At 45.0% G+C, this 16,705-nt stretch overlaps 1 protein-coding gene across 1 annotated transcript; it reads left to right on the forward strand.

The window, feature by feature from the left end:
• The first annotated feature begins 9,297 nt into the window (after positions 1–9,297).
• On the forward strand, positions 9,298–16,255 carry fancg (FA complementation group G). Its single transcript, XM_035785859.2, has 13 exons — positions 9,298–9,540; positions 11,921–12,020; positions 12,177–12,302; positions 12,402–12,577; positions 12,759–12,894; positions 12,990–13,120; positions 13,201–13,347; positions 13,428–13,585; positions 13,717–14,103; positions 15,031–15,071; positions 15,162–15,305; positions 15,393–15,507; positions 15,667–16,255. Exons 1-13 carry the CDS (start codon positions 9,466–9,468, stop codon positions 15,767–15,769), a joined length of 1,839 nt encoding a protein of 612 aa, XP_035641752.1. The 5' UTR covers positions 9,298–9,465; the 3' UTR covers positions 15,770–16,255.
• The last annotated feature ends 450 nt before the right edge of the window (positions 16,256–16,705 follow it).

Raw genomic sequence — 16,705 nt, forward strand, 5'->3', positions numbered from 1 at the left:
ACACCTGAGAATTGTCCGTAGAGCGCCGAGACAGGTTTGTGTTGAGGCATAGATCTGGAGAAGGGTACCAAAAAATGTCTGTAGCATTGAATGTCCCCAAGAACAGTGGCCTGCATCATTATTAAATGGAAGAAATTTGGAACCACCAAGACTCTTTCCAGAGCTGGCCGCCCAACCAAACTGAGGAGTCGGGGGAGAAGGGCCTTGGTCGGGGAGGTGACCAAGAATCTGATGGTCCCTCTGACAGAGCGCCAGAGTTCCTCTGTGGAAATGGGAGAGCCTTCCAGATGGACAACCATCTCTGCAGCACATGACCAATCAGGCCTTTATGGTAGAGTGGCCAGACGGAAGCCACTCCTCAGTAAAAGGCACCGGACCGCCTGCTTGTAGTTTGCCAAAAGGCACCTAAAGACTCTCAGACCATGAGAAACAAGATTCTCTGGTCTGATGAAACCAAGATGGAACTCTTTGGCCTGAATGCGAAGCGTCACGTCTGGAGGAAACCTGGCACCATCCCTACGGTGAAGCATGCTGGTGGCACTATCATGCTGTGGGAATATTTTTCACTGACAGGGACTGGGAGACTAGTCGGGATCGAGGCAAAGATGAACAGAGCAAAGTACAGAGAGATCCTTGATGAAAACCTGCTCCTGAGTGCTCAGGACCTCAGACCGAGGCAAAGGTTCACCTTCCAACAGAACAACAACCCTAAGCACACAGCCAACACAACGCAGGAGTGGCTTTGGGACAAATCTCTGAATATCCTTGAGTGGCCCAGCCAGAGCCCGGACTTGAACCTGATCAAACATCTCCTGAGAGACCTGAAAATAGCTGTGCAGCAATGCTCCCCATCCAACCTGACAGAGCTTGAGAGGATCTGCAGAAAAGAATGGGAGAAACTCCCGAAATACAGGTGTGCCAAATATTTTTTTAAACTAGGCAAGTCAGTTAAGAACAAATTCTTATTTACAATGACAGCTTACTGGGGAACAGTGGGTTAACTGCCTTGTTCAGCGGCAGAACGACTGATTTTTACCTTGTCAGCTCAGGGATTCGAACCAGCAACCTTTCGGTTACTGGCCCAATGCTCTAACCACTAAGACTTGAGGCTGTAATCGCTGGCAAAGATGCTTCCACAAAGTACTGAGTAAAGGTTCTGAATACTTGTGTAAATTAGCAAATATTCTAAAAGCCATTTTTTTCTTTGTCATTATAGGGTATTGTGCGTAGATTGATGAGGGGGGGAAAACTATTTAATACATTTTACAGTAAGGCTGTAACCTAACAAAATGTGGAAAAAGTCAAGGGGTCTGAATACTTTCCAAAAGCATTGTATGAGTTGACTGCGGGTGGAGCAGAGAGCACTGAGCCAGAATGGAGGGGTAGAGGGGTGGCCTGCATTCTCAGGAATGTCAATCAGTTTGAAGGCAAGTGAAGTGAAATGGGATGAAGTAAGAGGAAGAGAAAAAGAAAAGGGGAGGAGGGGGAGATGAAGAGATTTGATGGACATGGAGGGAGGAGAGAGATGATGGAGGGAGGGTGAAGAGAGTGACCTTGGGAAGACAGAGCTCTACTGGCAGGCCTCATATAGATGAGTCAGCGTCTGGACATTTAATGTTTTGGATGATATTACATTGTGTTTGTGTGTGTGCAAGAGAGAGATCTTAACCATTTCCAAGTCCATTGACATACAGTATACTTGTCTTTGGTGACCTAAACACCAGAACTCGACAAGAACCTGACACCTTCAGCACACAGGGGGACAAGCACATACCTGGAGGGGACAGCATTCCCTCCCAAATATTCCCCCCTAGACACAGCTACAACAAAACAACCAAGAAAAATGGGTCACAACTTTTGCAGCTCTGTCGCACACTGGGTCTGTACAGAGTCAATGGTAGGCTTCGAGTGGATTCCTACAGTAGGTTAACCTACAAACATAACATTTTGCATTGTTGCCAAAAAGTTCAATTTTGGTTTCATCTGACCAGAGCACCTTCTTCCACATGTTTGGTGTGTCTCCCAGGTGGCTTGTGGCAAACTTTAAACAACACTTTTTATGGATATCTTTAAGAAATGGCTTTCTTCATGCCACTCTTCCATAAAGGCCAGATTTGTGCAATATACGACTGATTGTTGTCCTATGGACAGAGTCTCCCACCTCAGCTGTAGTTCTCTGCAGTTCATCCAGAGTGATCATGGGCCTCTTGGCTGCATCTCTGATCAGTCTTCTCCGTGTATGAGCTGAAAGTTTAGAGGGACGGCCAGGTCTTGATAGATTTGCAGTGGTCTGATACTCCTTCCATTTCAATATTATCGCTTGCACAGTGCTCCTTGGGATGTTTAAAGCTTGGGAAATCATTTTGTATCCAAATCCGGCTTTAAACTTCTTCACAACAGTATCTCGTACCTGCCTGGTGTGTTCCTTGTTCTTCATGATGCTCTCTGCGCTTTTAACGGACCTCTGAGACTATCACAGTGCAGGTGCATTTATACGGAGACTTGATTACACACAGGTGGATTGTATTTATCATCATTAGTCATTTAGGTCAACATTGGATCATTCAGAGATCCTCACTGAACTTCTGGAGAGAATTTGCTGCACTGAAAGTAAAGGGGCTGAATAATTTTGCACGCCCAATTTTTCAGTTTTTGATTTGTTAAAAAAGTTTGAAATATCCAATAAATGTCGTTCCACTTCATGATTGTGTCCCACTTGTTGTTGATTCTTCACAAAAAAATACAGTTTTATATCTTTATGTTTGAAGCCTGAAATGTCGCAAAAGGTCGCAAAGTTCAAGGGGGCCGAATACTTTCGCAAGGCACTGTAAATGGAGACAAATTTGACCTCTACAGTTACACTGGAACCTGAGTCAACAGTAACCTCAGGAAAATCCTCTGCAGTATCATCAAAAGCAGACTCTAACATTTCCTCAGTGAAAACAATGTCCTGAGCAAATGTCAAAATGGTTTCTTACCAAAATATCACACGGCAGACCACATGTACACCCTGCAAACCCTAATTTACAAAACAAAAAACTATTATAAAATCAATATACACAAACAAGTGTGCAGTTAAAATTGGCAATAAAGAGCCGTGGGACGAGACAGGGATGCAGCTTGAGTCCCACCCTTTTCAACATATATATATCAGTTCATTGGCGAGGGAATAAGAACAGTCGGCATCACCCTGCCTCACCATACTAGACTCTGAAGTAAAATGTTTACTGTTTGCAAATTATATTGTGCTTCTGTCCCCAACCAAGGAGGGCCTACAGCACCACCTATATCTTCTGCACAGATTCTGTCAGACTTAGGCCCGGACGGTAAATCGCATTAAGACAAAAATAATGGTGTTCCAAGAAAGTTCCCCATGCCAGGACAATAAATGCATATTCTTTCTAGATACCGTTGCCATAGATTACACAAAGATTTATACCTACAGTTGAAGTAGGAAGTTTACATACACCTTAGTCAAATATATTTAAATTCAGTTTTTCACAATTCCTGACATTTAATCCAAGTAAAAATTCCCTGTCTTAGGTACATTTGCATCACCACTTTGGAAATGTCAGAATAATAGTAGAGATAATTATTTATTCCAGGTTTGATTTATTTTATCACATTCCCAGTGGGTCAGAAGTTTACATACACTCAATTAGTATTTACTAGCATTGCCTTTAAATTGTTTATCTTGGATTAAACGTTTTGGGGAGCCTTCCAAAAGCTTCCCACAATAAATTGGGTGAATTTTGGCCCATTCCTCCTGACAGAGCTGGTGTAACGGAGTCAGGTTTGTAGGCCTCCTTGCTCTCACACGCTTTTTTAGTTTTGCCCACAAATGTTCTATAGGATTGAGGTCAGGGCTTTGTGATGGCCATTCCAATACCGTGACTTTGTTGTCCTTAAACCATTTTGCCACAACTTTGGAAGTATGCTTGGGGTCATTGTCCATTTGGAAGACCCATTTGTGACCAAGCTTTAACTTCCTGACTGATGTCTTGAGATGTTGCTTCAATATATACACATAATTTTCTTGCCTCATGATGCCATCTATTTTGTGAAGTGCACCAGTCCCTCCTGCAGCAAAGCAACCCCACAACATGATGCTGCCACCAACATGATGCTGATTCACGGTTGGGATGGTGTTCTTTGGCTTGCAAGCCTCTCCCTTTTCCTCCAAACATAGCGATGGTCATTATGGTTAAACAGTTCTATTTTTGTTTCATCAGACCAGAGGACATTTCTCCAAAAAGTACAATCTTTGTCCCCGTGTGCAGTTGCAAACAGTAGTCTGGCTTTTTTTATGGTGGTTTTGGAGCAGTGGCTTCTTCCTTGCTGAGTGGCCTTTCAGGTTATGTCGATATAGGACTCGTTTTACTGTGGATATAGATAATTTTGTACCTGTTTCCTCCAGCATCTTCACAAGGTCCTTTGCTGTTGTTCTGTGATTGATTGGCACTTTTCACACCAAACTACGTTCATCTCTAGGAGACAGAACTTGTCTCCTAGAGCGGTATGATGGCTGCATGGTCCCATGGTGTTTATACTTGCGTACTATTGTTTGTACAGATGAACGTGGTACCTTCAGGCGTTTGGAAATTGCTCCCAAGGATGAACCAGACTTGTGGAGGTCTACAATTATTTATATTTAGGTCTTGGCTGATTTCTTTTGATGTTCCCATGATGTCAAGCACAGAGGCACTGAGTTTGAAGGTAGGCCTACATCCACAGGTACACCTCCAATTGAATCAAATGATGTCAATTAGCCTATCAGAAGCTTCTAAAGCCATGACATCATTTTCTGGGATTTCCAAGATGTTTATAGGCACAGTAAACTTAGTGTATGTAATCTCCTGACTTTCTGGATTTGTGATACAGTGAAATAATCTGTCTGTAAACAATTGTTGGAAAAATGACTTGTCATGCACAAAGTAGATGTCCTAACCGACTTGCCAAAACTATAGTTTGTTAACAAGAAATGGGTAGAGTGGTTGAAAAACGAGTTTTAATGACTCCAACCTAAGTGTATGTAAACTTCCAACTTCAACTGTACCTCTGCCTAAAAATCAAAACCACAGGTAACTTCCACAAGGCTGTCAACGGTCTAAGAGACAAAGCTAGAAGGGTTTTCAATGCCATCAAAACTAACAGAAAACTCTACATCCCAATTAGGATCTGTCTAAAAATACTTCAATCAGGTATAGAATTGGGACTATACTCGCTAATTATCAAAATCCAGAAAACCAATCTTGCAGCCACCTAAAGGGAAGTGATGCCCACACATTCCACCACAAAGCCCTCACTTACAGAGAGAGGAACCTAGCCAGCTGGTGCCTGGGCTCTGTTCACAAACAGAACTCACAGAGCCTCAGGACAGCAACGCAATTTGACCCAACCAAACTATGAGAAAACAAAAGGAAAACTGTTTAACACACTGGAAAGAATAAACAAAAAAAAGAGCAAACTGGAATACGATCCAACTCTAAACAGAGAATACGATCCAACTCTAAACAGAGAATACGATCTAGCCCTAAATAGAGAATACGATCCAACTCTAAACAGAGAATACGATCCAACTCTAAACAGAGAATACGATCCAACTCTAAACAGAGAATACGATCCAACTCTAAACAGAGAATACGATCCAACTCTAAACAGAGAATACGATCCAACTCTAAACAGAGAATACGATCCAACTCTAAACAGAGAATACGATCTAGCCCTAAATAGAGAATACGATCTAGCCCTAAATAGAGAATACGATCTAGCCCTAAATAGAGAATACGATCTAGCCCTAAATAGAGAATACGATCTAGCCCTAAATAGAGAATACGATCTAGCCCTAAATAGAGAATACGATCTAGCCCTAAATAGAGAATACGATCTAGCCCTAAATAGAGAATACGATCTAGCCCTAAACAGAGAATACGATCTAGCCCTAAATAGAGAATACGATCTAGCCCTAAATAGAGAATACGATCTAGCCCTAAATAGAGAATACGATCTAGCCCTAAATAGAGAATACGATCTAGCCCTAAATAGAGAATACTATCTAGCCCTAAATAGAGAATACGATCTAGCCCTAAATAGAGAATACGGTCTAGCCCTAAATAGAGACTACGATCTAGCCCTAAACAGAGAATACGATCTAGCCCTAAATAGAGAATACGATCTAGCCCTAAATAGAGAATACGATCTAGCCCTAAATAGAGAATACGATCTAGCCCTAAATAGAGAATACGATCTAGCCCTAAACAGAGAATACGATCTAGCCCTAAACAGAGAATACGATCTAGCCCTAAACAGAGAATACGATCTAGCCCTAAATAGAGAATACGATCTAGCCCTAAATAGAGAATACGATCTAGCCCTAAACAGAGAATACGATCTAGCCCTAAACAGAGAATACGATCTAGCCCTAAATAGAGAATACGATCTAGCCCTAAACAGAGAATACGATCTAGCCCTAAATAGAGAATACGATCTAGCCCTAAACAGAGAATACACAGTAGCAGAATACCTGACCAATGTGACAGACGTCACTGACCACATGAAATGGTTCATTTACACAGACAGTGTGGTGAAACCAAATCCAATTTTATTTGTCACATGCGCCGAATACAACAGGTAGACCTTACAGTGAAATGGGGCGGCAGGGTAGCCTAGTTGTTAGAGTGTTGGACTAGTAACCGGAAGGTTGCAAGTTCAAATCCCCGAGCTGACAAGGTTCTACCCCTGAACAGGCAGTTAACCCACTGTTCCTAGGCCGTCATTGAAAATAAGAATTTGTTCTTAACTGACTTGCCTAGTTAAATAAAGGTAAAAAAAATGCTTGCTTATAAGCCCTTAACCAACAATGCAGTTTTAAGAAAAATACATTTAAAAAATAAATAATTAAAGAGCCGCAGTAAACTAACAATAGTGAGGCTTTATTTTATTTATCTGTTATTTTAGCAGGTAAGTTGACTGAGAACACGTTCTCATTTGCAGCAATGACCTGGGGAATAGTTACAGGGGAGAGGAGGGGGATGAATGAGCCAATTGTAAACTGGGGATTATTAGGTGACCATGACGGTTTGAGGGCCAGATTGGGAATTTAGCCAGGACACTGGGGTTAACACCCCTACTCTTACGATAAGTGTCATGGGATAAGTCAAGACACCTGTTTAATGTCCCATCAGAAAGACGGCACCCTACACAGGGCAGTGTCCCCAATCACTGGCCTGGGGAATTGGGATATACATTTTTTTTAGACCAGAGGAAAGAGTGCCTCCTTCTGGCCCTCCAACACCACTTCCAGCAGAATCTGGTTTCCCATCCAGGAACTGACCAGGACCAACCCTGTTTAGCTTCAGAAGTAAGCCAGCAGTGGTATGCTGCTGGTACTAAAAGGGGGTACCGGTACAGAGTCAATGTGCAGGGGCACCGGTTAGTCGAGGTAATATGTACATGTAGGTAGAGTTATTAAAGTGACTATGCATAGATAATAAACACAGAGTAGCAGCAGCATAAAAGGGGAGGGGCAATGCAAATAGCCTGGGGTAGCCATTTGATTAGATGTTCAGGAGTCTTATGGCTTGGGGGTAGAAGCTGTTGAGAAGCCTCTTGGACATAGACTTGGCGCTCCGGTCCCTCTTGTCATGCGGTAGCTGAGAGAACAGTCTGTGACTAGGGTCGCTGGAGTCTTTGACTATTTCTAGGGCCTTCCTCTGACACCGCCTGGTATAGAGGTCCTGGATGGCAGGAAGCTTTCCCCCAGTGATGTACTGGGCCGTACGCACTACCCTTTGTGCCTTACCATCGGAGGCCGAGCAGTTACCATACCAGGCAGTGATGCTCTCGATGGTGCAGCTGTAGAACCTTATGAGGATCTGAGAACCCATGCCAAATCTTTTCAGTCTCCTGAGGGGGAATAGGCTTTGTCGTGCCCTCTTCATGACTGTCTTGATGTGCTTGGACCATGTTAGTTTGCTGGTGATGTGGACAACAAGGAACTTGAAACTCTCAAGAAGCAACATTAAAACAACCCAGGTTACAGCAACCTCATAATGGGTATAGGGAAGATTTGAGTATCATGTAGTAGCCTAAACCTATTGATGTTACATTGAACTGGGTGAATGTAATAAAGCACCCGATGTCCCAGGAACACCAAGAATATCATCAAGGACCTCAGCCACCCTACCCATGCCTGTTCCCAAGAAGACAGTGCAGGTGTGTCAAAACTGAGACAGAGAGACTGAAAAACAGCTTCTATTTCGAGGCCTATTTCCACCCAGTACCCTGCCCTGAACCTTAGTTACTGTTCTAGCCGGCTACCACACAGTACTCTACCGTACAGCTTAGAGACTGCTGCCCTATGTACATAGTCATTGAACACTAGTCACTTTAATAATGTTTACATGCCATTTTTTATACTTCATATGTATATACTATATTCTAGTCAAGGCTGATCCTATATAGCATCACAGTGCTAGAGGTGTCACGACAGACCCTGGTTCAATTCCAGGCTGTATCACAACCGGCCATGATTGGGAGTCTTATAGGGCGGCGCACAATTGGCTCAGCGTTGTCCGGGTTAGACCGTCATTGTAAATAATAATTTGTTCTTAACTGACTTGCCTAATTAAATAAAGGTTAAATAAAAATCTAATTAAAAAAGATCTACTGCTGTACACATATTTTCTACTCATACTGTATACTGCCCATAGTCTATATACACCATTATACACACATATATATTTACAGTATATTCCGGACTCTGACATTGCTCGTTCTGATATTTGCACCTGCGATAACATCTGAAAAATATGTGTAAAGTTGATTTAATTGTAATTTTATTTGAGCTGCACTTCCTTACCTCCTGCCAAAGGTATGGCCATATTTGAGACACATATTTCCCACAGATCCACAAAGAATTTGAAAACAAGTCAAACATTGATATACTCCCATATATGTTAAGCTAAATACTGCAATGTGCAATCCCAGCAGCAAGATTTGTGACCTGTTGCCATGGAAACAGTGCAACCAGTGGAGCATCTACATCATTGAAATACAACCAACATTATCTGTTTACTTATCGTCCCCTACTGTTCACACTACAACTATTTGCACTGGGTTAAATCACTGTACATAGCTGATAACGTTTGAGTGCAATGTTTACTGTACACTTGTACTTTTCTGTTGACGTTGTTTTAGTTTATTCTCACTTTAGTTTTTTCCCCACTTGCTTTGGTAATGTAACATGTTTCACATGCCATTAAAGCCCCTTTGAATGGAATCGAGAGTGTTGCCTGCTTTATCCAGTAGGCGGCGGTAGAGCAACATGGACATACGCCGGACAGAACATTCTTCGCTGACAAATAGCTTCCTGTCTTTGACTCCAGAGAGGGAAAGTTCGAAACAACAACAAAGAGACACGAGCGGTTGTATTTGGAAATATTTGTAAAGGATTGTGTGACAACGATGTCTCGCGTATCTGCTCCATGTTTGCTGGACAGATGGACTGAAGAAAATAACGCTATCGTCGACAAGTGGAAGGTGAGCTACTATAGATAGCTAGCTAGCTAGCCAACAAAAGAAGGGTCATGTCTAGATGGATCCAACATTTGTCAAAAGTATACTCATATATATATATATATAACATTTTAGCTAACCCTAACCATTTTCCTAATTCTCAACCTGTCACGTAAATTCTCAAAAACTTGCTACAAATGATGGATCCCTTCTTGACCAAAAAGTGTTGCCCTCTATCAATTGAATTTGGCAGTTAATTAACGTTATACTGAACAAACATATGAACGCAACATGTAAAGTGTTGGTTTCATGAGCTGAAACAAAAAGATGATGTCTCAAAAATGTTGTGCACAAAGGTGCTAACATCCCTGTTAGTGAGCATTTCTCCTTTGCCAAGATAATCCATCCACCTGACAGGTGTGGCATATCAAGAAACTGATTAAACATTAAACAGCATGATCATTACACAGGTGCACCTTGTGTTGGGGAAAAATAAAAGGCCGCTCTAAAACCAAAAAATCAGCACAAATTGTCAGAAACTCTCTCAGGGAAGCTCATCTGCATGCTCGTCGTCCTCACCAGGGTCTTTGCTGATATCAACGTTGTGAACAGATTGCCCCATGGTGGCGGTGAGGACCGGGTTATGGTATGGGCAGGCAGGCATAAGCTATGGACAACAAACACAATTCAATTTTATCGATTGCATTTGGGTGCACAGAGATATCCTGAGGCCCATTTTCATGCCATTCATCCGCTGCCATCACCTCTTGTTTTAGCATGATAATGGACGGCTCCGTGTCACTAGGATCTATACACAATTCCTGGAAGCTGAAAATGTCCCAGTTCTTCCATGGCCTGAATACTCACCAGATGTCACCCATTGAGCCTGTTTGGGATGCTCTGGATCTACGTTTACGACAGCGTGTTCCAATTCCTGCCAATATCCAGCAATTTTGCACAGCCATTGAAGAGGTGTGGGACAATATTCCACAGGCCACAATCAACATGGGGCGGCAGGGTAGCCTAGCGGTTAGAGCGTTGGACTTGTAACATGAAGGTTGCAAGTTCAAACACCCGAGCTGACAAGGTACAAATCTGTCGTTCTGCCCCTAAACAAGGCAGTTAACCTACCGTTCCTAGGTCGTCATTGAAGTTAAGAATTTGTTCTTAACTGACTTGCCTAGTTAAATAAAGGTAAAATAAAAATAGCCTGATCAACTCTATGCAAAGGATATGTCACACCAGATACTGACTGGTTTTCAGATCCATGCCACAATCTTTTTTTTTAAATGTATCTGTGACCAACAGATGCATACAGTGCCTTGCGAAAGTATTCGGCCCCCTTGAACTTTGTGACCTTTTGCCACATTTCAGGCTTCAAACATAAAGATATAAAACTGTATTTTTTTGTGAAGAATCAACAAGTGGGACACAATCATGAAGTGGAACAACATTTATTGGATATTTCAAACTTTTTTAACAAATAAAAAACTGAAAAATTGGGCGTGCAAACCCGGTGCCACCACCCCGCTGACCAGAAGCTCTCGGGGTGTGCGAGAACACGTGGGCGGACGAGGAGAGAGCAGTAGGAGTAGCAGTGTTATCTGTGGTGATCCATGTTTCCGTCAGTGCCAAGAAGTCGAGGGACTGGAGGGAGGCATAGGCTGAGATGAACTCTGCCTTGTTGGCCGCAGATCGGCAGTTCCAGAGGCTACCGGAGACCTGGAACTCCACGTGGGTCGTGCGCGCTGGGACCACCAGATTAGGGCGGCCGCGGCCACGCGGTGTGGAGCGTTTGTATGATCTGTGCAGAGAGGAGAGAACAGGGATAGACAGACACATAGTTGACAGGCTACAGAAGAGGCTACGCTAATGCAAGGAGATTGGAATGACAAGTTATATAACGCAAACAGTAGAGTTGAACATTTGTGGAAAATCATTTAGCTTGTATTTTATATTCGATACATTGGAATTGAACCGGAAGGGTAGTTTATGTGCACTACGGCATCACGCACAGCCTTTTCTCCGCAACAAGTCAATTTGATGGAAACCCATCTCTGGTAGGAAATATTGTTTTTATGCACATTTTGTCTATGTTCACATGAAAATCTGTCGCCAAATGGATGGTGGCACCAATGTGAGGGGATTTGGCAGGGGAAACCGTGTTGCAGTAGCCTATTGTGTGGTGTGGGAATAATAACATGCAAACCTGAAAAAGGAAAATGGTCCGTGGAATTTAAGTGTACCAAACTCAGACCACTTCTGGAGATGGTCTCAGTTCGGTTCGCTACAGGGCTCTTTTCTAAGGGTCTGAGTTCCTTTGTTGCATTAACACTGCACAGAAAATTAAGCGAACAGCACTGTTCGGTTGTGTGACAACACCCTAACAAACGTGTCTTTTCAGCAACATCGTGACAGAGGAGACGCAGTAACTCAGGAACAGGGTCTGACACTACTGAAGTGGTGCTACGTGGAGAGTCACAAACTATTACAGAAAATACAAGGTGCAATATCTAAGATGGCATTTAATTTAAGCTAGCACCCCCCAAAAAAGTATTCTACAGATAAGTTTCCCCCTCCCCTCTCCTCTCTCCATCCACCCCACCTTCCCTCACCTCCTCTCCATCCCTTTCCGCCCCCTCACCTCCCTTCCCCTCCAGGTGTACTTGCGGTGCCGGCCCATGTCCAGTTGGAGTTGACAGTGGTGTATAACTGCTGTCTGTTCTCCTTCAGTCAGACACAACTCACTGAGGCAGAGCATCTCCTCACACACAGTCTGGAGAGAGGTATGAAACACGCGCACACTCACACAGGTAGTAAACACACACATCTATATTTGCCCTCTTCCCCCATCTCTCTCACCTCACCCCCTATACTTTGTGCAGCTCTCGGTGCTGTAGGTTGTGATCGTCCACCTCCCAACCCCCCAGTGTTCTGGTGTATGGTTCTAAAGTCCCTGGGTTCCACACCTTCCCTGCGCTCCTGTGCTCTGCATCTGCTCTGTCTGAGCTGGGCTCTCTGGCTGTCTACCTGCAGACTGGGGCACATACAGGAGCTGCAGGTAGTGTGTGTGTGTGTGACGAACCTGTTATTGGATTTCTCTGTGTGTAAAACACTAGGATTGGCGTATTAGGTCATGATGAAGTAATCAGAAATGAGGTCTTAAAACAATTGTTCTTTACTGTTACACACTGACATCACATCACAAATATTCATGTTTTTCTGGTTCCTTCTGTCTGCAGGAAGAGCTGCAATCGCTCTCTGAGGGACTGAAGGCAGTAGAGGTGGCTGTGGAGAGGAGTGCAGTCAGGCCAGCGGTGCTAGTGCACCCCAAGGATCTAAAAGACCTCCTTCTCATCTGCACTGTCATCGCTCAAGGTCTGAACCATTCAGAGCTCTCCATGCTGGTTAGATTAACCCTTACCTGTCCAAGGTCAGAGAGGTTTAACCCTTACCTGTCCTTACCTTTGCAGGTGCTGAGCTGCTGTGTGAGGGGCGGTGTTCAGAGGCCCTGACTGTTCTTCAGAGAGACCCCTCCCCATTGGCCCCCAGAGAACTGCTGGCCCAGATACACACTCTCACAGGCCTCTGCCTCAGCCGCACGGTAAAAACACACACCTCACAAGCCCTTCAGACGCATGGTGAGAGAGAGAGTGATGACAACTGAGATGTGTTTATGTGCAGGGTCGTCCACACAGTGCTATGCAGTGTTATAGGAAGGCGTTGGAGACGGACGTGAGGTGTGTGTGTGCGCTGCACCAGAGCATCCTGGTCTACAGGCAGTTGGGAAACACACAAGCAGAGATCCAGGCTCTACGTCTGCTACACTCAGTGAGTGACACACACAGATTAAAGGCATCTGTCTGAGGCAGTAGTTGACTGAGATGTGATGGGTCTTGTGTCTGTGCCAGGTTCTGATGATGCCACCTGCCACCCAGCCTGCTGTGGCCCCACCTATCATCTGTCCCGCCTCTCTGCTCCCTGGCCAATCCCTATCCAGCCTGCTTTCTGTCCCCTCCCCCCTCAGCGTACTACACAGTCTGGCTCAGAAGTGTGTGCTCCATGGAAGGCAAGTTCCCAGATAGCCAACATTGTCGACATACCTCCTAGGAACGTCTTCAGATCTGAGAGGGTTGAATTTGTACGACTGTTGTTTATCTTATAGTGTGCTATCCTATGGTTGTGTGTTTTGTGTTGTAGTGTGTCAGAGGGTGTAGAGCACTACCTGGACCTCCTAGCTGCTCTTCAGTCAGATCACCAGCTGTCTCAGGGGTTCTCTGAGGCCCCTTCGCTCCCCAGGTTACCTGAGCTCTACCTGGAGGCTGGCTCCTCCCTGCTGACGGCCCAGCGGCCTACAGACTGCCTGGCACTTTGTGATGAAGTCATCAGTACGACTCTGGAGCTGCTCCCAGAGAGGCTGTTGCTGGAGGAGCCCATGGAGGCATCTGTGCCTGGGTCTCCAGACAAGCTGGGGTTAGGCCAGGACCGGCTGGGTGTGGTGCTGTGGTCTGGGGCTGCCTACCTTCTCCAGGCCCACTGTTACTCCCACCTCAAGGACTGGAAGCAGGCTGTCACCCACTACACCAGGTAAGCCTCATATCGCATCACACTTCACCCACTGCGCCAGGTGAGTCTCATATTGCGGGCCTCCCGGGTGGCGCAGTGGTCAAGGGCGCTGTATTGCAGCGCTAGCTGTGCCATCAGAGACTCTGGGTTGGCGCCCAGACTCTGTCGTAACCGGCCGTGACCGGGAGGTCCGTGGGGCGACGCACAATTGGCCTAGCTTTGTCCGGTTTAGGGAGGGCTTGGCCGGTAGGGATGTCCTTGTCTCATCGCGCACCAGCGACTCCTGTGGCGGGCCGGGCTAACCAAGGTTGCCAGGTGCACAGTGTTTCTTCCGACACATTGGTGCGGCTGGCTTCCGGGTTGGATGCGCGCTGTGTTAAGAAGCAGTGAGGCTTGGTTGGGTTGTGTATCGGAGGACGCATGACTTTCAACCTTCGTCTCTCCCGAGCCGTACGGGAGTTGTAGGCGATGAGACAAGATAGTAGCTACTAAACAATTGGATACGACGAAATTGGGAGAAAAAGGGTCAAATTCAACAACAAAAAACAACAACAACAAAAAGTCTCATATCGCATCACACTGCACCAGGTGAGTCTCATATCGCATCACACTGCACCAGGTGAGTCTCATATCGCATCACACTGCACCAGGTGAGTCTCATATCGCATCACACTGCACCAGGTGAGTCTCATATCGCATCACACTGCACCAGGTGAGTCTCATATCGCATCACACTGCACCAGGTGAGTCTCATATCGCATCACACTGCACCAGGTGAGTCTCATATCGCATCACACTGCGCCAGGTGAAGCTCACATCGCATCACATCAACATAGAAGTTCCCATTAGACTGGTCGGGTTACCGACTCCACCAGGTGAGCATCAGTCCTTACACCTGAGTGCTGAAACTGAACTTCTAGTTCTGAAGGAGAGTGTGTTGTGTTTCAGGTGCATCAACCTGCTGATGAAGGTGTCTGTTAAACAGAAAGGTGAATATTCAGACTGGCCACTTGGACATAGGTCAATTGATGTTGTATGTTTGTTGATTTGTCTTGACGTGTGTTGGTGTTGTGTTGCAGGCTGTGTGAAGCTGGAGCTAGGTGTTAGGACCCTGCAGAGGCTGAAAGGGCTGGCTCTGGCAGGGAGAGGAATCAGCTTCACACACAGAGACCAGAAGAGGGAATCCCTGAGAGACCTACAGCTCAGCCTGCAGGCTGCACCAGGCAACTACAGGGTTAAATTGTCTTTATGTAGACTAGTATCTAGTAAGTAATACATGATTGTAATCCAGCCCCTGGGTGTGCATACAGGGTGTGCGAGCGCTGGGCTGTGGCTGACTGAGGTGCTGTGGAGGCTGGGGAGGAGACAGGAGGCTGCAGCCTTTTGGGAGAAGACCCAGAGCTCCAGCACAGCTCCATCATTAGAGTAAGATGACATCAGTGGTACAAATGATCACCTGGATTTATTCGCAATACAAATGGAAAAACATGTAGAAAAACATTGTTTTGAGTATAAAACTGAGAGTTATAGGTGTCATTTGAGACACATCCTAACCCTCTGTTTGTCTGCGTTCTCTCCTTCCAGAGGTGTTCCCCTGTACCTGCTGGACCCCCAGACTGACGCCTCCCTGGACCTCACTGACCTCCAACGCAGAGTGGAGGAGTTCATCAAAGCTCAGCACAGCTAGGGTGTGTCTCCAGAAACACTGGCGTGTCCACATAAGCTCTGGGATGTCTTCATAAGGCTTAGTAAGCCCTGTACCTGGGACAAGCTGGTTTTACCCACCTGACATAGTGTGAGGTTCATATCCTGGCTGAAATGGAGTTCCAATTAAGTGGAGTTGGAACTCTGTTAACCTCTGAAGCCCAGCCAAGATTTTGGAGGATGGCCACTCGAGACTAGAACTCTGTAGACCAACTGTACCACTGTGAGCCGTAGCCACACTGCCTAGCGAGGCGGTTGCCTATCCTGTTCCGCATACAGAAGGAATAGGACAGGCAACTCTTTGGGAATGCCACAGTGCTCTGTCTGAGTGATTTATGTAAAAATGTGTCACTAGTACATTATAGTGATATGACATATGATACGGTGTTGCCTTATTTCTGTAAATATGTAATATTTTGGTTTTAAATAATTTTTTATTTACTCAGCACCATAAAGAGTGTGGTTTATCTCTTCTGTGTCAGTTATTGTTTTAATGAATGTTCAGTGTGGGAGATTTAGCAAGCTCCTGTTACTGGTAAAAACAACTGTCTCTGTTTCGCTATTAGGATGAACTTGTGCTATAAGGTTAGATCGAGAGAGCTAATGTTATAAAGCAACACAGTGATTATATACAGCCAGCGTGATATGGGGGATTGCACTTATTTTACGCCCCAGCAAACCGAGGCAGAGTCGAGATATGAACCAGAGAATAGACCAATAATGCCACTCTCAGTCGGTTTCAATAAATCGAGTGCATCTGCCTTGTCGCCATAACGTCAACGCGGTGCACTCTGATTGGAACATAGCAGTTTAATGACAGGCGCATTAGCCAATGGGTCTGAGCACATGGATGTCGCCCACTAACTGTCTGTGAATCCAATTGGTCAACAATTTCACAACGTCTAGAAAATGTTAAAAC

The sequence above is a fragment of the Oncorhynchus keta genome, chromosome 14 (genome assembly GCF_023373465.1).
Source record: "Oncorhynchus keta strain PuntledgeMale-10-30-2019 chromosome 14, Oket_V2, whole genome shotgun sequence".
Classification (NCBI taxonomy): Eukaryota; Metazoa; Chordata; class Actinopteri; order Salmoniformes; family Salmonidae; genus Oncorhynchus; species Oncorhynchus keta.

What these genes read in the sequence shown, in the direction of transcription:
- fancg (XM_035785859.2), top strand. Translation starts at nt 9,466, where the DNA reads ATGTCTCGCGTATCTGCTCCATGTTTGCTGGACAGATGGACTGAAGAA. An exon ending in CTCTACGTCTGCTACACTCA is followed by an intron (nt 13,348 to 13,427) that starts GTGAGTGACACA and finishes TGTCTGTGCCAG; the next exon opens with GTTCTGATGATGCCACCTGC. An exon ending in CAGCCTGCAGGCTGCACCAG is followed by an intron (nt 15,306 to 15,392) that starts GCAACTACAGGG and finishes GTGTGCATACAG; the next exon opens with GGTGTGCGAGCGCTGGGCTG.